This window comes from Amphibalanus amphitrite, unplaced genomic scaffold, assembly GCF_019059575.1.
Source record: "Amphibalanus amphitrite isolate SeventyFive unplaced genomic scaffold, NRLGWU_Aamphi_draft 000247F_arrow, whole genome shotgun sequence".
Taxonomy (NCBI): Eukaryota; Metazoa; Arthropoda; class Thecostraca; order Balanomorpha; family Balanidae; genus Amphibalanus; species Amphibalanus amphitrite.
Window position 1 is genome coordinate 523,610 of NW_024881742.1, and position 23,853 is coordinate 547,462.

A 23,853-nucleotide genomic window follows, 5' to 3' on the forward strand; every position below is an offset into this window, starting at 1 on the left:
GTAGGTGCACATAAACCATTTTTGTAGTATATATTTTGTATTTTTCCGATAAACTCAAAATTTCGGATTTTATAATGATTTTCACAAAAGTCAGTTTTTGAAAATTATTGGGCCTAATTGAAAATTTAAAAAAACACGAGATAACCATTTGATAGAAAAAGTATAATCCCGCATAACCTATTTGTTACGTCTTGGTTCCTTTGAAAATACAGATGTTAGCGTGGTTTGAAGTTTTGCAGTTTTTGAAGCAAAAATCGCGTGACATGACCTTACTGAAATGTCATTTTCTAAAAAAAAAACGAAGGATTCCGCTCCAATTTTCAGGGAACGTGTGAAATTAATGTATGATAATTGATAAGGTATCAAAAGTTTGACGTCGCTGGTGTAACGCGTTTAGAAGTTATTGGCGAAAAACGGGAGAGGGCAGATTTTACCCCCCCCCCCCAGCGGGGCGTGGATTAAACTTGGTCGAGGTTTGCGCCAGGCTGTGAAAGGCCACGCTAAGGAGGACATCACTTGGGACATGGGAGTTTTTTTTTACAAATCACGCGACCACTACATAATCACATAACGAGGCCGGGACGTCCCTGGGTGAATTCAGTCGCCGTATGAAGTTACCTACTTACAATGATGTGCGGTTATTTTGCAGGGCACTGCTCTCACTCACCAACCAGGAAAACAGGTAGAAGATTTACAGGCGTGTCAGGGTGTTCCCTCAAAGAGTACTTTCCTGCAGTAGCCCAGTCATGCACGTATAAAGAAGCACTTCCGACCTTCATCTAGATAGGGAAACCGCACATTTGATAGCTCTGAGTGGTTTGAGTGGCCGACTCAAATGCATAATTACCTTCAGGTTTGTGATCTTAAAGGTAGACTGCCACCTTTTTTCCACAAAACGGTTTTCACTAGAGCTGAGCCACCTATGTCCCAGACTGAAGTCGGTTTTCCGAAATTCGAACCCGTTTGCGAGAAATCGGAGACCAAAGTTCAGTTTGATGCCATTTTTTTAGTCCAAGAAAACCGACATCTCTACTGTTTATCGATAACTTTGAAACACGAATTTTCTTATCTTTTGGTAAATATATGTCAAAACTTTGATTGTTTCGAGATCAGAGAAGAATTTTGGAGTGTCAAAATAAAAGTTAAACTTATATATTCAGTAGTTCATTTTTTCCAAAAAAGTGTGGGAAATGGGGTTTAACATGGGCCAAACCCATTCCAAATGAGCCATGATTTTTAAATGTTTTACGAACTTAAATGCAAAATAAATTAAAGATGGCCAATTTCTTATGAAATCATATATTAGTAAATCATAAAATACCTTACTTTTTCAAATAAAATGTAATAATCTTATGATCTTGAAGTCTAGTGATGTGTAAACATTGTCGCTAGACATTAACCGATTGATAATTGTATGATAATCGACATTTTTTTTCGCGATTCACGTGATGATACTTTGTCAGGTGAATTCTAAAATTTTGTTTTGTCCAGGGAATAAATCATAGGCCGATCTGAGAAAACTTTTTGAAGGTGGCAGTCTTCCTGCCACCTTCTGCCATATTATACCTCCTGCCACCTCCTGCTATATATACCTCCTGCTATCCTCCTATATATATACCTCCTGCTATACCACCTCCTGCCATATTATACCTGTACAGTGTACAGTGTACATGACCACATAATAAATAACATGATTCAATGATATGCGAGATGGTGCTTCAGTGATTAGGATACCGTACTCGAGTTCGGTTCTATGTAGTCTTACAGCCTTACAAGTTTCAGAAAACACAAGTCCAATGTCCTTACAATGTCCAGAACCCGGGCTCCTTTTTGGCCGAAATACGCCCAAAGCGTGATTTGTTCGAAAACTGTCACAAAGCTGAATGAGATTTGTGGAATATAGTGGTGCTAGTTAATTTCAGAAACCAAAAATAAGCTTTTCATTTTGTTTGGAATGCCCTTAATAGGACATTGGGATAAAATCCGAGCTCCGAAGATCCGAGTTCCAATCGACGCCTATATGTATTTGACTTCCGGTGCCACCATCCCACGAGCTGTCGTCCGGGTCTGTCCGTCTATATATAGGCGGGGTGGCCACGATTAGCTCAGAAAACGAGGAAAATCAGCTCTCCTATAAATAGGTACACGCATACCGTCCGTTGGAATGATAGGCAAATAGTAATTGCACGTATCTTGCGTCCATGGCTGTATTTGCCACGACAGAATAACAGAGAAAGTAGAAACACTCGTCCTCTCAGCACAGGGTATTATTTTGAAGTCATGAGATGACGCATAGACCTCTGTATACCAGTATATGTACAATGTACATCCATAGACCTCGGTATACAGAGGTCTATGGATGATGAGACTGCAACTTCATTGCCAACTTTTCCCGGAATTTAGGATCATCAGAGCTATCTAACCTCGACACGAATGAGTCAGGCACCACACGACGGTGACGCACCAATTTAAATATATTATCGTAAGATGGACACAGATATTGGTTATCGGGAGATTTTCATACCTAAGATTGGGCATCGCGCAGTATTAGCCGTTTTCACGACGGGCTATCCGGCGAATGCACCTGATTTGACCAAATCTGCACCTAATTTCTTTTGCAGCAAATATCTTCATTTTATGAATTTATTTCAGTGTTTTAATCGATGATGCTCTCTAATAATATGACAAAGCAGGCATATAAGCAATTAGTGCAACCCTACCTGATAGCTGCTAAGAGACACACTGAACCTGATTTGACCAAATCTGCACATGATCTGTACCAGATGCGCACCAAATGTGTACCAGATGGCCGTCGTGAAAACGGCTATTATCGAGCTAGGTCCCGTGGCGCCACGATTACCGCTGCACGAATGAGTACTTGTCGGTATATTTAGGAAACAACAGCACATGGATGCCACTCTATTGCGCCTCGATGGCGAGGAATGTGGCAGTAGGTACCATTGACGTCAAGACAAGTCTTGTCTTGACGTCAATGGTAACTACTAACTATGGTGCGTACGTGGTACCATAGGTACCATTGGTACGTCAATGGTACGAGATTTTTTCCTTATCTTGTCTGACAAGATAAGGAAAAAGCACGTATTGCTTCCCGATTCATTAGTGATATTAGAACTATAAAGTATCGATAATTGAAGACTGCAACGCCGGGCGCCGCCGATAATCTGAAATTTGATTCGAAAGGCGCATGGCTCGAATATTTCATATTTAGAAGAAAAAAAATCAAGGTATCACAGGGTTTCATTAGGCACAGGGACAAGGAAAACCAGCGGGAACACTTGATATGAGAGAAAAGGTATTGGTATGACACACCTACTAGTATACCAGTAATAGGTACGCCTTTTGAGTGAAGATCGAGCGAGCGAGAGTGAACCCTGCACGTGCGGAAGGGTGAGAGAGTACTTACAACTGGCTTGTGCACGGCACCCTACTAACCGGTCACTAGCGGTGTGCCAAATTTGGAGGCAATCGGCCCAGTTGGTCATGAGATTTGGAAGCGGCACCCTGCATGTGAGCACGTGCAAACCATGGGTGCGAACTGCGAAGTGACTTTCGCACGGCACCCTACTGTCTAACCGCATACCAAATTTGAGTGCAATCGGTCCAGCCGTTCTCGAGATCTGGAAGCGCCCCCTGCACGTGCGCACGTGCAGTAGCACCCGAACCGTAACACATGAGAATGCATTGCCTGCTGGGTGCCTACCTACATGCCAAGCTTCAGCGAAATCGCCCGGTAATGGCCGAGTTATTAAAATGAGAACAAATTTGACACCTCTTCTTGTTGCATTTTACACGCGCATGTAGATGCATTAAGAGTAGTCAGTTACAGGGTAGAAGGGATTGGGCTACATAACAAAAAAGGCCGCAGGTCAATCGGCCCAGTGCAGCGGTTGCTGAGTTTTAAGCCTCTCAAAAGTGTTACAGGCCAGGCCGGGCCGGGCCGCTCAAACTGATATTTTTCCGTTATTTCGAAATGACTCGCTTCGCGCTTCACGCTCGCTCATAACAATATGTATATGCACACACTGATAATATAATCTTGGATAATATAGATAGATTGCTTTGTAAGAGCTGAAAGCCTCAAGTATGTAGAAGTAAAAATGGTTAGGTAGGTATAACGCTCGTAGGCGCATTGAAGGTGTAATTTTCTTTAACCCTCGCCCCGCTGGGGGGGCCAATTTAGCCCCCCCCCCCTGTTTTTCCTGAATAACAAGAAAACGGCGGCGCCCAGCGCCGCCAAATTTTCAGTACCTTCCCGGGCATCAATTTGACACCTTCACACAAAATTGCAAGTCTTGGTCACCTTAAGTCAGGAGTCATTGAGGTCAAACTGAGGTCATGTTCGAGCAAAATGAGCAAAAAACATGAAATCTTGAAACGCTCACAAAATCTAAAAATGTTTCCGAATTTCGAAAAAAACGGAATGTATGTGATAATTCCTGCGCTGTTCTATATACAATGTACCAAATTTCAGATCGATACCTCCTTTTTTGGCCAAGTTATAGCGAAAAAAAAAACTGTTCAAAATTGATGACGTCAAATTTTTAACTCATTTTTTTGCAATTCTAGACCACGTAGCGCAAAACAAAGACCAACCACCATTGAACTCCCCGTGACGAGCTGCATCGAATCGATACCCATTTTATGCAAAAATATCAACTTTGAAATTTGACCTAATTTGACCTGACCTTCACCACAACATAATCTTAGCTGACCCCAAAGGCAGTCTGACCCACATAATCGTATTTGGCATATAAATGGACCATAAAACATGCATCACATGATATTTTCATATTGTGACCCTCAGTGACCTAACCTCTGTGACCTGACCTGGTATCAGTGACCTCAAATAGCAATATATGTGTTTGACGAACATTCCCCCATCCATGATTTTCAATGAAATGCATTTTACTCGATTTTACAACGCATTTCTTGAAATGACTGTAAACGGTGAAAATTCGACCTTTGACCTGAACTGTGACGTCATCGGTTTGACCTAGGTCAATGAAATTGGGTCACAAGGTAGTTCCCTGATAGGGCTATCCAGCACCGTTTGCCGCTTGTCGCTATGTTGCGTGGTTCTCGAGATCTTAGGGGGGGGGAATTGACCCCCCCCCCCAGCAGGGCGCGTTGCTCGGCAGACCCCAACGGGGCGCGGGTTAACACATGGATTTTCCCAAGGATTTTCCATACTCCCTGTGTATTGCGCACAACTATGACTTACAACTACAACAACTATGACTTACTTGTAGTTCTTAGTATCAGAATTATCTCGTCACTCTAACATCAATGTGTACCCGGGTTAGTCGCACACTCGTATATCCCCGGCGCATCCCGGAAGGCTCGCTCGGCCGCGGATATGTTCCGGGGCCGGGCCTGCTGATGCTGACCGTCCGCATCCCTCGCCAGCTCCCGTTCCGTTTTCAACTCAGCCGTGACTCAGCGTCACACGGTGTCGGACCAGAGCACAGACTACAGGGGACCACCGCGCGCAGCCGCGACCCACGGCAGACCATGAACGAGCGGCCGTCCGGCCCACACCGCCACACGCACACACGGAGAAGAACATATGCAACTGTGCCTATACAGCACGCATTCGTTACACTGTGCAAGCGCGTGTATGTACACGCTCAAGTTAGCAAGCCCGCACTACACACAGAAAAATATTAACACCGTTAGCGGTGTAATTGCACAGTACATATCTGAGCACTTGAGGAAAGTTAATTTAGTCCCTTCCCCGCTTAAATTACTCGCGCTTCCAAATGAACACCAGGAAGAAGGTAATAGAACACTGTTAGGAGGGTTGGGTGTTTTGCTACATGTAGCAACATGTTTGCTACATGTAGCAAAACACCCAACCCTCCTAACAGTGTTCTATTACCTTCTTCCTGGTGTTCATTTGGAAGCGCGAGTAATTTAAGCGGGGAAGGGACTAAATTAACTTTCCTCAAGTGCTCAGATATGTACTGTGCAATTACACCGCTAACGGTGTCAATATTTTTCTGTGTGTAGAGAACTGCCTGTGTGTTCAGAGCGTGTCATGTCAGCGATACATGGGAATGGCCTGACCCGTCTCACGTTTTTTCCGGCTCCTGAGCTGGGACAACTGATGCACAACTGTTCTTATGGGCAAGAATGGTAAACGGGATAAATTGACAAGATGGGAGGCAAGTCTAAAGTGAGGCGGCGATCTATGAATTAACTGCAGTAGCTACTAGTAGCTGAGCCCGTCAATCAGTGCTAGATGAGGTTGTTGAGGTCGAGCCAGTCCCAGTCGAGCCGGTGCAGGGCGTAGTGCAGTCGGGCGTCCACCAGCCACTCCTGCAGTCGCCGCGGCAGCAGCCAGCTCAGCGCCAGCCACAGCTGCGTGCCCAGCTCCACGGCCGTGTAGTGCCGCAGCGGCGACACGTCCAGCACGGCACGCAGCACGGCGCGCCGCAGACGCGGCGTGCCCAGCACGGCCGGCGGCCGCGGGCCCAGGCCGGCCAAACGCGCGCGGAACGCGGCGAACACAGCGCCGTCCCGGCGGCGTGTGTCGGCGTCCATGTGCTGCCACATCAGCTGGACGTGCTCGGCCTGGCGGCCCAGGATGTTGGTGGATGTGGCCATGTCGCCGGGCGTGACGAGCGCCACGTGCAGGCCGCTGGCGCGCACCTCCATCTGCAGGCCGGCGGCCAGCGCGGCCAGCGCCGCCTTGGAGGCCGCGTACACAGCCACCTCCTGGCAGGGGATGCTGCCGCACGGACTGCCGACCAGCAGGAGCCGGCCGCCGGGCCGCGCCAGAGCCGGCAGCGAGGCGCGCGCCGCCCGCACCGCGCCCAGCACGTTCACGTCGAACATGTGTCGCGCCTGGTGCTCCGTCAGCCAGGCCACGTGGCCCAGCACCAGCACGCCGGCGTTGTAGATGACCGCCCAGAGCCGGGCGTCGCCGGCGAGCCGCGCCGCCTCGGCGGCCGCCGCCGTCACAGAGTCGGGGTCACGCACGTCCACAGGGATCACCTGGCAGCCGGCCTGGCCGAGCAGCCGCGCCCCCTCGCCGTCCGCGTGCAGACAGCCGGCCAGCACGCGGCAGCCGGCGCGCTGCAGGTGCTGCGCGCTCGAGAAGCCGAAGCCCGTGTCGGCGCCGATGATGTAGACGACGCGGCCGTCGGCGGGCAGTCGGCGGCGGCGGCGCAGGACGAGCCCTGCCAGCGCCGCCACGGCCAGCGCGGTCAACCACAGGGGGACCATGTCCGCCGGGCGCGGCGTCTCGGCTGGTTCCCGGGCTGCACCGCACCTCGCGGTCTCACTATCCGAGTCACTTCGAGGCCGTCCGCGGTGCAGTTCCGGAAGGTCGTGTATCCGCCGCTCCGCTTCACTGATCACACCAAACACCACAACTCGCCAATATCCTATACTACCTGGCTGATAGCTCAGCACGCGGATCTAACGACACAGCCGATCGAGGGGACTCCGAGTCCCGATCTGGGGCCGGCAGGCCGCTGCTGAGGCCCCTGTGGTGTCCAAATGACAGCGGCGGAGCCAACCGATCTCCAACGACCACTGGAGTCCACCCAGAGGTGCGTCCACCCTCGCAGGGTCGCCTCAAATGACCAGCCCCGATGCTGCGTGGTCCTGCCCTCAGCGGCAGTCGGCGAAGGCCACCGCCCCGTCGCGCATAAATTAACGATCGGCTGTTTCCTCCGCTGGATATTCAATCGCATTACTAACGAGCACATCATTACAGAGGCAGAACGGAGGAAGAACCTGTCACTATCACCCCAAAACTGAGCCACCCGCCCTGTTGGGACGCCCCTGGGGCAGGTCACGCCCGGCACCTACCCTGTGACCGGCCTGGGCGCGCCCTTGTCCAGGTGTGATACCATCGCACCGTCTGGATGACAACGTCCGAGTTGGCGGCGCGCCAGCTATAGTGGACCACTGACTGGTGTCCAATGGACCGGCCAGCCAGCGACCCCGGGCCGAGCACGCAGCATGCCGGGCGGAATGAAAAATGACCTCATAAAGCATTGGCGATGGTGATCAAACAGGAGCAACTGGAATGCGTCGCCAACGCTACTTCGACATTGCAACGAGCTCTGAGTTACAATGACCTTGATCTTTAAGTGAAAAACTCTGGGATATGTGAGCGAGGTAAAAAAAGAACAAATAATGTGTTACAATATATGTATCATTAAGATAATGGGATGCGGAATAATATGAGTATTTAGATGACGAGGAATACCCCCGAAGCGTGCTATCAATCACGGTTGGCCAAGTGGTTAATTATTCCTTTCCATACTGGCGTATTGTAATAAGCAGGTTGCACTGGAACATCGGGAACAACTCACATTTTATAGGTCACAAAGTTCGACTGATTGTGTTTCATAGCAAGAAAATGGTGGTTTTCGTTTCATTACTACGCCATTGACCAGTGGCGCGGGAACCGGGGGGGGGGGGGCTAGCGGGGGCTGAGGCCCCCCCCCCAACATTTCGGCTGGGGGGCTCGTAATGTATTTGAGCACCCCCCCCCCCCCCCAGCTGGAGGAATCGAAATCGGAAATCTACCAACATAAATTCATAGATTCATACATAGTTAAGCGCGGGAACCGGGGGAGGGGGCAGTGGGGGAAGCTTGTGGGGCCGTGGGGGCAGTGCCCCACAACTTTTCATGAGGCCAGGGACCGTTGGGGCAGCTTGTCCTCCCCAAATTAGGGGTTGTGGGTCACAAAGGAAGAAAGCATGCGTGAAAAATCCACCTCTTTCACTGGCTCGGCAACTCATTTGGCAGATTAAAACCTTGATTCCAGGTTGCAATTCAGCTGATATGGAATACCTCACTTTTTAGCAAATATTTTCGTTTTTTCGTTGAAAAGGCAAAGGTCTGAAAAATAAGTGGCCTAAAACCGGTGCGAAAACTAGATTTGGGGGTACCCTAGGTTGATCTCCATTATGGTTCAGCCCCCCCCCCCCCCAGTCTGGAAGATGTTCCCGCGCCACTGCCATTGACGCCCGCAACCGCATCTGTTATGATTCCAGGTGGCGCTGCCGTCGGCGACCTGACCCGGCCGGGGTCATGACCTGGCGATGAGCGCGCGGCGCGGGTGGCCGGCCGCGGCGGCACGGCTGCTGATGGTGCTGCTGCTGCTGCTGACGGCTGGCGTCCAGCCGCTGCCGCAGCAGCAGGGCCGGCACCGGCAGCAGCGCCACGTGCCGCAGCAGCAGCAGCGCCGCAACAGCAGCTGCAGCCTCCGGCAGCTGTGTCCCGCGCAGCACTGTCTGCACGGCATCTGTATCGACTCCGGCAACGGGTGAGATCCGGGGCTACGGAGTCGGAGTCGGAGTTGCCTAAAACCCACAGACTCCGGCAACGGGTGAGATCCGGGGCTACGGAGTCGGAGTCGGAGTTGCCTAAAACCCACAGACTCCGGCAACGGGTGAGAGCCAGGGCCGCGGAGTCAGAGTCGGTCATCCAATACCCATCGACTCCGGCCTGGCTACGGGTGAGATCTAAGCCAGAACATGCCAACTTGCGCTCTCCGTCGGGCTACTCGTATGTTCTTACTCATACTCGTAACAAGGAAACATGATTCATGTTTATGACTCCCCAATGCCTATAGATTACAACCTGAGAGGGACGATTTCACCTGCTCCTAGCGTTTGTTATGCCTATCTCAGATTAAGATATCAGATTTAGATAATAGTAAACGCATTATTATCATAACCCATGACAACGGGACTACCAAGGATGACTGGACGGAAGCAATGCAGTAATCAGAGCGCTGAGTAAACAGTTAATCCGAACATGACTGGGGGGAGGGGCTCTACAGAGCCCGCTCCCGTTTTTTCTGAAATATCTTCTAAACCCCTGGACGTATCAACACGAAACTTGCGGTACCTTCGACTGCATCAATTTTACACATTGTATCTAAAAGAAACTTTTGTAGCTACCATGGGTCGTCCGAAAATGACGTCAGAGTGCCGTCAAAGTGACGTCATGATCGGCCGATTTTGATGCAAAGTAATGAAGTACGGCAATCGCTCTCAAGAGCTTAGTTTTTAAACTAAAATCAATTTCTTTGCATGGGAGGACTCAAAATACACAGGGCTATTAAATTGCTATTTCAAATTTTCAATATTTTGCAAATTTTGATTAAACATAAAAAATCCTTTAAATTAATTTTTTGAGTATTTAATCATACGTTTTTGACCGTTCGAAAAAGCGGAACATATGATTAACACTGACACATATTGATGATCTACTCTAGGAAGTTTTAACCCGATATCTTCAAAAATAGCAAAAATATTTGATTTGTAGTCAATATTTCACCTTTATCGATTTTTCATTTTTTTCAGTGCGTTTTCGACATCGTACATCAAAACAAATAGCCAGGACTACACTGCGACTCGGCTGTCAGTGACCTGGTGACCAAAGTCCCCACGACTGGTGCCACGGTGACCCGGTCCCGGTGCCCCTGTGTCGGCAGCGGCCAGTGTTTCTGCGAGGACGGCTACACGGGCCTGTACTGCGAGACAGACGCTGACGACTGCCTGTCGGCGCCCTGTCAGCACGGCGGCACCTGCTCCGACCGGGTCGGCGGCTTCTCCTGCGACTGCGCCCCCGGCTACACAGGTCAGTGACCTGTGACCTGATCTTCCACCCCATCCCCCGGCTACACCAAAGCATTCATTCATTCATTCATTCATTCAGTCAGTCAGTCAGTCAGTCAGTCAGTCAGTCAGTCAGTCAGTCAGTCAGTCAGTCAGTCAGTCAGTCATTCATTCATTCATTCATTCATTCATTCATTCATTCATTCATTCATTCATTCATTCATTCGGACTATATCTATCCATAGACCTCTGTACACACTTACACCGGCATAGAGACGGGTATACAGAGGCCTGTGATTTATTAGTACTACATAATTGAAGCTCGACAAGATTATCAGAAGTACTGTTGTATGTGTGTACAACAGTGCTGAGCGCTCATATTCTCTTGAGTGTAAGTATTCCACGAAAGCAGCTTTCTTATTCCTATCACGCCACCATGTCTGTCTCGAAATCGGTCAAACCGCGAGGCGGACGTCCGAATATGTGCCACCGGTCCGAATCAGAGTCGGGTGCGTGAGCTCGTACATCGCTGCCCTGGCTATGGGGCTGGCAGCGGGAGGAGGGGGGGGGGGGACTGCGTTGGTGTTCATTTTGCGGTCCAGGTCAGAGGCGGCCCCATCGACCCAACAGACCCTCAGCGGGCAGCCCGTGACAGGCACCACCCCTGGCCGAGCGACGAGACGAGCTGAGAGACCTGGGAGGATGTCAGCCCCGAAAAGAGCGGTCCCGCGGCACGACGGCAGGCAGAGACGCGCGTGGGCTGTGAGCTGATCTGGACTTTGGGAACAGAACCATCTCAAGTTTGGGTTGCAGTTTATTATTACATAATACATAATAATGGGGACACGTCAAGAATATTAATAACGTATCCCATAGCCCATAACGTTTGAAAGTAAGAAAATTGTTTGGGTAAAAATTTCCAAGAAAGAAAAACCTCAAGGTCCCCAGTAACTGTCAGTTAAATAAAATCCCCGTTAGCCCCGCCCCCAGGTAAATAAAATCGACAGGTGAGCCAGAGTAAGATTTTAACAAAAGCATGCCGTGACTAACGCTCTGTAAGCTATCAATTGATGTAGTAATTTTCCACGAGCAGCGGCCAGTGGCGGTCGATGCTGTGGAAAGTTGTGGAGTCTGACATCACAGTCCACGTCGGCCGGACGCCACAAGCACGCGATAATAAATATTTCACTTCGTTATTGGTCCCTCCGACGGCCGACATTTTACGCAAGTGACCTAAACAGAAGACGGCTTTCACTGATGAGAGATTACACGGTTGATGCCAGCGATGCATAACGTTATCGGCTATATCACTAATTAGGTCGTTAAGTAGTATTCAGCACGAAATGAAAATAAAAGGTTCGTTGTCGATAGCAGCCATAGAAAATGGCATTATTAAACCCATAATGTTGTTCAAGCATTAACCCGAGTCCTGATGGGGTCTGCCGAGCAACGCGCCCTGATGGGGGGGAGCATCTTGCCCCCTCCCCCTTAAAGGAAAAAGTTCACTTTTAACATGGGGTTTTGAACTGAAATAGCAGTTTTGTAGCTTGCGCTGAGACTAGCACAAATAATAAGCTTTTACGGCCCAACGATCACCCTAAGCAAAGATATTCAATTTCCCGTTCCAAAAAGAGTGTCTTACGCGGGAATGTGATGTCTTAACCCTCGCATGTGTGCGGCGTTTGCCAGCTTCTAATGTGTAGGGGGGGGGGGTCGGTTGGACCCCCCCCCTTGCCGTTTGGCCCCTGATCGAGCTAGAGCTTCGCGGAAAAAACGAGCGTGTTGCCCGTGACGAGAGGAAGCCGATGATACCCAATTTTAAGGTCCTAGGTCATTGGTTGACCTTCCAGGTCAGGTCAATGACCCAAAGTCGGGAAAATCGGGACCTGTTAGAAAGTCGTAAAGTGTGGTTGCTAAGGGGTTTTTCGGGGTGCTGATCACGAATATCGTGTTAGTTTTGATCACAGATGATGTCTTGAAGCATTTAGACCAGGTCGGGTCAGGTCAGGTCAGGTCATCCAGTAGGCGTCGTGACGGGTATTCGTAATACGTGTCAACCGCCTCTGACAGCTTGGTAACATGTTACGAAGTCACCAAAACTACTTCGTAAATGTTCAAATGGTTGCTAAATTCGAATTCAGCTCCAAAAACTAGCCTAGAAACATGTAAAACTCGAAAAAGTGACCCGAGGTCACCCGAGGTCACCAAAGGTCAATGACCTGACCTGACCTTCAGGTGACCTTGACACACACGGGAGTAACATCGAATCACATGTTTGAACGTTTGAAACCACGAAAAGATTGCAAACACGCGGCTAGTGCGAGCCGACATACGCGAAATCGCGATTCCGGCCAAACATGGTCTCGGAAAAGAGGTCACAGGTCAAAGGTCATTTGGGTCAGGGTCATGAAATTTTCAGGGTAGGTGTAAAATTGATCAATGCGAGGGTACTGAAAGTTTCGTCGCGATCGGCCGCTTTTTACGCGAGTTATTCGCGAAAAACCATGGGGGGGGGGTCCATCCGACCCCCCCCTACACATGCGAGGGTTAAAAAGGAATGCAGTCACGTCATCGTCAGCCGATCAGCATGCTGCTTACAGCCAATGCAGCATGCGTAGGTTTGAATTACGCAATGTGATTGGTCAACGCGTAATAAGCGTTCGCGTCAAAACATCATTTTACATATAATATAGTTCTTCCTATATTAAAATATAGAAAATATTTGTTTTTACAAAAAGGTTTTATTTTATTTCCTGATCATTTTGAGCAAAACAATTATAAAACCATAACAAAATACTAATTTCAGGAAAGTGAACTATTTCCTTTACGATCTCGAGAACCACGCAACATAACGACAAGCAGCAAACGGTGTTGGATAGCCCCAACGGCGAACTACCTTGTGACCCAATTTCATTGACCTCGGTCAAACTGATGACACGTCACAGGTCATGTCAAAGGTCGAATTTTCACCGCTTACAGGCATTTCAAGACATGTGTTGTAAAATCGAGTAAAAAGGCATATTATTGAAAATCATCTATATGGAATTGTCCATCAAACATATACTTTGCTATTGGAGGTCACTGATACCAGGTCAGGTCACAGAGGTCAGGTCACTGAGGGTCACAATATGAATGTGTCGTGTGATACATGTTTCATGGTCCATTTTACATGACAAATGCGATTATGTAGGTCAGGCGATCTTTGGGGCTAGGTAGGGTTATGATCTGATGAAGGTCAGGTCAAGGTCAGGTCAAACTAGGTCAAATTTTAAACTTGATATTTTTGCATAAAATGAGTATCGATTCGATGCAGCCCGTCACGGGGAGTCTAATGGTGGTCTTTGTTTTGCGCTACGTAGTCTAGTCTAGAATTGCTAAAAATTTAGATAAAAATATGATGTCCTCAATTTTGAACTTTTTTTTCGCTATAACTTCGCCAAAAAAGAAGGTATCGGTCTAAACTTTGGTGTGTAGATAGAAGAGGGTAGGGACTATCTTATATATTCCGTTTTTCGAAATTCGACAACATTTTGGGATTTGTTGCTATTATGTTAAAAAATCAATGTTTTGATTTTGAGGGATAAAAATCACAATATTCTGACATTCCGAGATGGCACATTTGTAGCGCCGTCTTTTCTCCACACGACCACAAGGGCGTTCCACGACAAATCGACAAATAAAAAATTAAATTTGCACCCACATATTTTATTCTTCGTTGAAAACTGGTGTATGGGGTTGTGATGGGCGGAGAAGCAAGCTGTGGCAAGAATTTTTTCTTCGAACAACGGTTTCCGAGATATAGCCTCGGGCAATTCCTGGAGGTCACGCTGCAAAAAAGGCCGCAAAAAGGTAAGACTGGCAAAAAAGGCCGAAATCAAGGTGTCAAAGCTCACAAGGCCCAAAGCCAACGCAAGATGTTGACAATTGGCCATTTGGGTCATGACATGACCTGAAAAACAAGGTCATATCTCCGAAACCAAAAACCAGTGGACAGTGGACATCACGAAATGATAGAGGAGCAGCTATACGAAAAATCAGCCTTCTAGCTCTAAAAATGTTGAGTACAGAGCAGAAAGACTACCTGACTACCTGGGGGAGGGGGGGAGTGGCAACCCCCCCCCCCCCCATGTGCGGTAGGGTTGTTCAAAAAAACCGAATTTTGGAAAAGTATACGGGCTCATGGCTCGTGTGGTGAGGTATTCTTTTCTGAGTCCAACGATGCCCTTTTTTCCGAAAAATATTAACTGCTTCATGCTCCCCAAACGGCTTGAAGAGGACCATGTCACGCCCGGCGACCGGCCGGTGTCAATAAGGGCGAGAATTCCCCGCCGCGCGCGGGTGGAGGCGCCTTATCGGCACCGCGCGCCACGACATCTACCGGGCGGCCGGCCGGCCGGTGGTGGGAGGGAATGAATGCGTGGTCTTCTTTCACATGATATGGGTGCATTGTGCGGGCGAGGGTTAAAGAGTGACCTTGATATTTTTCCCACTGAAAGTTAAAATTTTGTCTGATGACGATTAAAGCCTTATCAATTTTCATTCCTATGCGATAATAAAAACAGTGGCTATCGCCCTGCGTTGACCTCAGGTCAGGTCATTTTTATGACCTGTCCATTATTACGAGCGGGAGCGACAGCGAGATCTCGAGAACAAAGCAAGATAGCGACAAGCGGTAAACGGTACAGGGTACACACGGATAAGGTCTACAATTTTTACTCAGGTCATTTTCAGGTCAGGTCAAAGATGACGTCACAGGGGCAAAAAGGAAGTCATAATAGCGGCACTACATATATATGAAGTTTTTCTCGGATAACTTTCAAGGTATCCCAGCTAGGAACAAACTAATAGCACCATCGTGATCCTCTCGTCGATCCGCATCGTAACCTATGTATGTTGACCTCAAAAGGTCAAGGTCAAAAGTTGACCTTAGGTCACGTGACCTAAAGTCATCATATATATCATTCGATGCGCCTTGACGAGCTGAGCGCAATGAGTCCATCCGCGCATCTGTATCTCAAACCTGTAAGGAGTTATTAGCAAAAAAAAAAACTTTGGTGACCTTTAATTACGTCACATGACCTTACAGTTGCCCAAGAGCAAAAAAGGTATCAAGGTAGGCAAAGTTGATCCTATATGAAGTCACTCGTGGTATATTAGGCGATTCCGACGTGTTTTAGTTTAAAAGTAAGCGAGCTTATTTTTCCCCCATTGACTTTTAATGGGATGGTCAAGAAATTGACCTGACCTTAGGTCATCGATATCGAAATTCAAAGCGAACTGGCGCTAGGCCAAAGCAAACACAATGGTGCCTGTTCCACGTCTCTTTATTAGATCAAAAGGTACAGCCAAAACTATTTTGACTTCCTTTTTACCCCTGTGACGTCATCTTTGACCTGACCTGAAAATGACCTCAGTAAAAATTGTAGACCTTATCAGTGTGAATCCTGTACCGTTTACCGCTTGTCGCTATCTTGCTTTATTCTCGAGATCTCGCTGTCGCTCCCGCTCGTAATAATGGCCAGGTCATCAAATAACCTGACCTGAGGTCAACGCAGGGCGATAGCCACTTTTTTATTATCGCATATGAATGACAATTGATAAGGCTTTAATCGTCATCAGACAAAATTGCAACTTTCAGTGGGGAAAATAAAAAATTCACTCTTCGAAAAATAGGTCAAAAGGTCACGTGATCAAAATTTTCAAAAATTGAGAATCCGAGATGGCCAAAATGTTTGTTGGTTGATTTTGAGTTGAAGCATGTAAAGTTTTTATCGTAGAAAACCAAAAGTTTCCGAGTTATAGGCCGCCAAACATAGGACTGCAGCGCGACCTCCAGGAATTGCCCGAGGCTATACCCAGCCAGCAATTCGTCCGGGATGCGGTTGGGGACGGTCGGGATAGGCTCCGGATGTCCCGACTTGTCCCTACCGGGTTGGGTAGGCTTGGGTTGTCCCAATCGATACCGGACCTCGATGGCCGGCGGTAGGGGCGACTCGGGATTTCCGGACCGCATGCTTAATCGGTTGGGACGCGGTACGGATAGCCCAATCGAATCCCATGTTTAGACAGGCTTGTGATTTACGTTGTTATACCAACCGATCTGAGAAGGCGCTTCGGGCACCATATCCGGTGGCCCAGAAAGCCTGGAAAAGCAATCAGATGGGCCGCGTGCAGGCAGACGCGTCCTCTGAGCGCAGCGGCCAGTCTAGCTGCCGCGTTGGTCAAGTGTCGATCCCTCCTTTGAGCTGCTGCCTTAGGATATTGCTTTTGAACTGGCTCTAGCAAGCGGTCGGTTCAACTGTTGTCGTTGCAGGGAAATCAGTCCGTCTTTGAGAACAGGGTGAGTATAGTGCACACTTCATCCGTGATGTAGGGAGCGGGAAAGCTATAGGTAATATAAATTTTTATGTTCGTTGTGGTTGTACGGCATGTGAATTACACTCGTGCTGTCGCATGTTTGATCAGTTATCATGGACAGAAGATGTTTGGTCTCATTGTCAAGTGTCGTTAGTTGCATTGTAGGTTTGAAACCTGAATTACCTGGCATTCCACGTGAAATGTCAGATGTGGGTTATTTCTTAGTGATTTTTAGTGTGTCCCAGACTTTGATTAATTACCTCCTGGTCATTTTCAGATGCTCTCTTCGCACAGTGGTGAACCGCCCGACCAGATGCCAGCCGTCTACATAGTTTCGCGGTGGCTCTCTGAAGCCCGTGACGGCACACGGACACACTGTCCGCAGAGGAGCCGACACGAACAAGGCGCAGGCCTGCTATAATGACTGTGAACACCGGAAGTGAGTCCGCTGTGCCAGCGCCTTGCAGTGGCGCTAAGATGCTGGCCGACGCCATGAATGTGCTGGCCAGGCTGTGAATTTGTAAAAATTTGATCTGTGTGCAACCAGTAAATTTGTGAATATATTTCAGTGTCCAATGTAATTCATTTTGTCGTGCAGACATTATAAAGGTTGAATTGGAGAATAATGAAGAGGCGAGGGGGTTGCGGTGGCGCAAGCAAAGTGGTCGCATCTGCATAACAGCAATCTGCGGTTATAAGACTGCGGTTAATATGTCAGATACCTGCGGTATTCCCGAACCGGCCGTGCGGGCCGAGTTGGGACATCCCGATCGGTATCGGAGTTCATCGCTTGTTAAAATGCCATAAGGCGGTTCGGATGCGTGCGGGATTTCCGAACCGGTTGTGCGGGGAGATTTGGGGAATCCCGATCGGGATCGGAGTTAAGCGCTTGTTAAAACGTCATAAGGCGGTCCGGATACGTGCGGGATCTCCCAACCGACCGTGCGGGGTAGGTTGGGATATCCGGACCGTTCCAGCCCGTACAAAGTGTCTCATTTCCCAATCCTGTCCCACTCCGGTCCCGATCGGGGTGGTGCGGGCTGAGTCCGAAAATCCCGATCGGGAACGGAGTGGGATTGCTGGCTGGGTATCTCGGAAACCGTTGTTCGAAGAAAAAAAAAATTCTTGCCACAGCTGACTTCCCCGCCCATCACAACCCATTAGACCAATTTTAAGCAAAAAAATAAAATATAAGGGTGCAGGGATCTTGTCGATTCGTCGTGGAACGCCCCCACAGAAAGAACTTTGAAATTGCTCGTTAACTATAGGTTTTGTGAGCGTTTTAACCCGCGCCCAGATGGGGTCTGCCGAGCAACGCGGTCTGATGGGGGGGGCCATTTTGGCCCCCCCTCAGATCTCGAGAACCACGCAACATAGCGACAAGCGGTAAACGGTGTTGGATAGCCCCAGCGGGGAACTACCTTGTGACCCAATTTCATTGACCTCGGTCAAACCGATGACGTCACAGGTCAGGTCAAAGGTCGAATTTTCACCGTTTACAGGCATTTCAAGAAATGCGTTGTAAAATCGAGTAAAATGCATTTCATTGAAAATCATCGATGGAGAAATGTTCTTCAAACACATATTTTGCTATTTGAGGTCACTGATACCAGGTCAGGTCACAGAGGTCAGGTCACTGGGGGGTCACAATATGAAAGTGTCGTGTGATACATGTTTTATGGTCCATTTTACATGACAAAGGCGATTATGTGGGTCAGACAGACTTTAGGGCCAGCTTAGGTCACGTTTTGGTCAAGGTCAGGTCAAGGTCAGGTCAAGGTCAGGTCAAATTAGGTCAAATTTCAAAGTTGATATTTTTGCATAAAATGGGTATCGATTCGATGCAGCTCGTCACGGGGAGTTCAATGGTGGTCTTTGTTTTGCGCTACGAGGTCTAGAATTGCTAAAAATTGAGTTCAAAAATTTGACGTCATCAATTTTTAACAGTTTTTTCCGTATAACTTGGCCAAAAAAAGAGGTATCGATCTAAAATTTGGTATGTATATCGAAGAGCGCAGGGACTATCACATATATTCCGGTTTTTTCGAAATTCGAAATTTTTTTGGAAATTTTTTGAGTTTTTCTAAAAAAAATCAATTTTTTTGATTTTGGGGGGTCAAAATCCCAAAATTTCGAAAATCCGAGATAGCAGTTTTGTAGCGCCGTCTTTTCTCTACACAACCACATAAAGAACTTTAAAATTGCTTGTTAACTGTAGAATTGGTGAGCGTTTCAAGATGTCATGTTTTTTGCTCATTTTTGCTCGAACATGACCTCAGTTTGACCTCAATAACTCCTGACCTGAGGTGACCTGTGACTTGAAATTTTGTGTGAAGGTGTCAAATTGATGCCCGGTAAGGTACCTAAAATTTGGCGGCGCTGCGCGCCGCCGTTTTCTCGCTATTTAAGAAAAACCACAGGGGGGGGGCCAAAATGCCCCCCCCCCATCAGGGCGCGGGTTAAGATTTCATGTTTTTTTACTCATTTTTGCTCGAACATGACCTCAGTTTGAGCTCAATAACTTCTGACCCAAGGTGACCTATGACATGAAATTTGGTGTTAAGGTGTCAAATTAAGGTATCAAGCGCTACTCAAAGTTTGGCGGCGCTGCGCGCCGCCGTTTTTCCACTATTCAGGAAAATCACGGGGGGGGGGCAAAATGGTCCCCCATCAAGGCGCAAGTTAAGATAAATGTAAACCAATGACGGATCACTAATGAGTCATGCCTCTAGCTCGCACGGGTGTATGACGGTCCCTCCAGTGTCTGACTGCCCCGTCTGACAGTCCCCCTCTAAGTGTCTGACTGTCCTGTCTGTCGGTCCCGCAGGTGACAGCTGTCAGAGTCAGGTGCGCGGCTGTCAGGAGGCAGGATGTCTGAACGGCGCCTCGTGTGTGTTCACGCACCACGGGCTGGTCGCCTGCCTCTGTCCCCCCGGATTCAGAGGTGAGAATTGCGCCCTGGCTGGCCTCCCGGATACAACACCCGTCATACAACACTCCTTCATAGTGATCATACCGAGATAATATACGGCACAGGCATGCCGGGCTCCCGGAGACAGCTCATGAAAGTACGCTGCTCAAGTGTTCTAAAGTTCTCAAGTGTTTGAGAGCGTCAATCCACAGCTACCAGTTTCAGATATGAAACATACCTACCGCATGCTTCTATTCAAAAATATCAATGGCCCTTCCGGTGGTTTCCTGTGTCCTTGTACCACTTACAAAACAGTTGCATTGACGTCAATTTTCAAAGCTAGCGCAGTCAGGTGGCTAGTCGAGACATCACGCCACATTCAGTGCATACCCACGATTAGATCACCTACTATCGTGTCTGTGTTGACAATTCAACACTTGACACGGATATTTGTATGCATTACTGACATTGTTGTAAATGCCTCAATCATAGCCGACTGCAGATTCCAGATATCAATTAGGTATAGCGTCAACCATGACATCACTCATCAGAGCCTTCTTCCTGTTGACACTGGACCGTTCTTTGGTTTCAGGCGTTCGCTGTGAAGAGGACATGAGCGTGTGCGTCCACGTGCAGCCGCCGTACACCCGGTGTCACAACGGTGGGCGGTGTGTGGACGGACCGGCCAACACTTACCACTGCCAGTGCCGGCCAGGTCCGTATAGGGGATGGAGGGGGACGGGGACGGGGAGGGACGGGCACAGCGAGATTGATGGCCAGTGACCTCACCGCAGCACTATGGTTGGAAACGGCCTCACGGATGGCCGTGGGCAATTTCGGAATATATGTATATTTGGGGTGTCATTCTGTTGGAAATTGATGAAATGTTTTGAATTGGGCAGAAAAAATTATTTAGTTGCGCATTTAGTCTCCATTATTGTACGTGGAATCGGGAGTTTCTGATAGTGGCTTTTTTGGTGCGCCGTCAAAGGTTTAAACAACCGCGCTGGTGATAGCATGTGGAGTACCTCCATGACGTTGTAAAACTGGATTATTATATATCAAAATAATCCTTGTTATGTTGGCTATCGAGTGGAGTGACTCTTTTTCCCATGCGTGTTCAAAATCAGGAACGGCATTGCATTCTGTTTGCAGTGTCACCACAGCAATATTTGCAAAATTACGGTTATGTTTCATTGGACATACAAAAAGTTCTCCATCGACCTCCATTGAGCTTTTTGGCAGAATAAATCTCTGTTCAATTCTGTGTAAGGGGAACGTAAAAGCAGACTGCGCACTTGTGCGCAAAATCGTCCGTGAAGCTTCATCTCCCGAGGCGTACCTACCCGTCTCTTCGTTAGCACCAGGTCGGCTCGTCAGTCTTGCAATCGTTTATCCTTATAAATGATGGTAAGAAGCAGGGTTGCGGAGTCGTGGTGGCGCCAAATACGACTCCGACTACGACTCCGACTCCTGACTCGTTGCCATGACTCCGGCCGACTCTGTCTCCGACTCCGGACCCCTGCCAGTGTTTCGGAGTCGTGAGGGAGCTGTTCCGATTCGGACCGACTCAGACTTCCACTGCGGGCTCCTGACCGACACCGACTCCGACTCCGACTCCTGGCTCGTTGCCACGACTCTGGGCGACTCCGACTCCGACTCCGACTCTGACTCCGACTCTGACTTCGACTCCGCACCCCTCGTAAGAAGTAACTGCTCGCCCCTGCACCTGGAGTATGGATATCGTGCAAACGTATATGGATATCCTGGAGTATGGATATGAATATCCACCGACAGAGCAGACATACAGACATGCTGTAAACGCCATTACACTGCCAATACCATGGCAAATCAAATGGCTATCTATGGTTTTTGATCATCGTTCTACATTTTCCAAAATCTTGAGCTGAATGTTGGCAATTTCTCGTGACTATACTTCACGACCATGATGCATGCATTTCTGAAATTGATCTTTTTTCAACCAGCCACGTACTCGTATGATAAAATGAATGTCACCATCGTGTTCTACGCCCAAAAGTACCCATAAAACATGTGTCATGCATGGGCTGCGAATAGGTACCAGTTTTAATTTTCGGGGTTATATGCTTACCTGATTGACCTGACTTTGAAACTGGCCAGTGGCCTATGTTTGACTGACCCCTACATTGATCTGACACTCTTTTAGCACTTATATGAAGGGTTGTGACAGTTGTGACAGTTGTGACAGATTGTTTAGGACCAACTGATGACTGAATTTATTTAGGACCAACTGATGACGATATAATCGAAACGCGAAACGCGAGGCACCGATTGCGAGGTTCTAAAGTCCATGCTACTGAAAGCCCGATTTCAAGTGTTTGACCTGACCTTGACCCGACCTGTGACCTCGAAATTCAACTTTAAAGTACTCATGTGAATCGTCTCGTCGCGTTCTTCTTTCGTTTGCCGCGCCTCGTGCGTTTCGCTGCGCCTATTTGTTCGCGAGTTATCGGCTGGGGGCGTTGAACGCCCCCCCCCCCCGGCAAACGGCGGATGGGGAAATACCCCAGCAACTGCCGGATTAATCTGACGCATGTTTTGTCATTTGATCGTTATTTTATTTCTTGCTTTTTTGCCCAATCTAAAAAAAATCATAAATACTCTTTCTCCAAATTTTTTACCCTTTATGACCAATAGTAAGACACTGTGCGTCACTACGTTGATATTTCTCGCCCTAAAGCATAACAACAATATCCATTCAGTAATAGCAGTATTCAAAACATGTTCAAAATGCCTCGCGATATCGATAACATAACGAAAGACATAGGCGACTTATAACATACTTGCAATGATGACGTCACACACGCGTGACGTGACGTGACCTCGTCATTTCTGAGTTACTGTATGATGCACGAAAGACACTGGTATACCTATGCAAAGTTTCATCGCAGTCGGTCTACGCATTAACAAGTTATGGGCAAAACATTTTTTCGCGTTGACCCCCGGCCATCCGTGAGGCCGTTTCCAACCATAGTGCGCAGGAGGGAAACAGACCACAGCAGGACAACTACCCCTGACCTACATGGGGCAACTAGCCCTTGACCTCGCAATGGGCCTACAGGGGGCAACTAGCCCGGCCCTTGACACCAGCGCTACTGATGGGTCGGGGACTGCCGCCGCGCGACACGATATAGAAGTAAAAAGGATCTCAGCGGGCGGAACAACCAAATTTAGGAGCTTCTTCCACGATGGTCGACGACAATCGACAACAGCCCCTTGTCTGTGTCGACTTCTGATGAGTGCCGAGTGCTGCTGCTGCTGAGTGCTGATGAGTGTTTTGTCGATCATTTTCCAACCAAACCTATATCTCGGGGAAAGGTAGGAGCGGCATGGACGTTGCAGCTAAGAGAAAGTACTGCGTTGCATCTCCCATAAATTATCAGCATTTATTGACGTTATTTCCTATTGCGTTTCATCTTCCACATGTGGCCTCTAGGCTGAGTCATGGTGCGTCCGGAAGTAAGTTTACAGATACATGCAAACCTTTGTTCCTGTCCAGTGTCCAGTGACCAAAAATAGCCTGATCAAGGACATCCGGAGAAATCGTTTACGAGAAAGGCACGTTAATAATATAGGTCACAACATTGAAGGAATTATGAATATTGAAAAATAATAAAAGATTATAAACAAAGAGTCATTTAACCCTCGCCCGTATTGGTGTTTTTTCAGCCGCAAACGTATGGGGGGGGGGGGCGTTGGAACACCCCCTCTTGCCGTTTTGCCCCTGATTGAGCTAGAGCTTCGCAGAAAGAACGAACGTGTTGCCCGTGACGAGAGGAAGCCGATGATACCCAGTTTTAAGGTCCTAGGTCATTGGTTGACCTTCCAGGTCAGGTCAATGACCCAAAAGTGGGGAAAATCGGGACCTGTTAGAACGTCGTAACATGTCGCTGATATAGGGTTTTCGGGGTGCTGATCACGAATATCATGTTAGTTTT

General features: G+C 48.2%; 3 protein-coding genes across 3 annotated transcripts in view; 1 reads left to right on the forward strand and 2 right to left on the reverse strand.

Annotated features, from left to right (window-relative positions):
- LOC122386323 overlaps positions 1-23,853 on the reverse strand; it is a 60,672-nt gene that overhangs the window by 12,949 nt on the left and 23,870 nt on the right. The window lies entirely within an intron of this gene.
- Positions 6,259-7,588, reverse strand: LOC122386347 (estradiol 17-beta-dehydrogenase 2-like). The gene has a single exon (XM_043375462.1). The coding sequence runs from the start codon at positions 7,246-7,248 to the stop codon at positions 6,259-6,261; it is 990 nt and encodes a 329-aa protein (XP_043231397.1). The 5' UTR covers positions 7,249-7,588.
- The window catches only part of LOC122386322 (protein eyes shut-like), a 29,934-nt gene continuing 15,124 nt past the window's right edge, over positions 9,044-23,853 (forward strand). The window contains exons 1-4 of the mRNA XM_043375393.1: positions 9,044-9,308; positions 10,485-10,630; positions 19,793-19,909; positions 20,469-20,591. Of these exons, the coding sequence (XP_043231328.1) occupies positions 9,085-9,308; positions 10,485-10,630; positions 19,793-19,909; positions 20,469-20,591 (610 nt within the window). The 5' untranslated portion in view covers positions 9,044-9,084. The remainder of the gene's footprint in view (positions 9,309-10,484; positions 10,631-19,792; positions 19,910-20,468; positions 20,592-23,853) is intronic.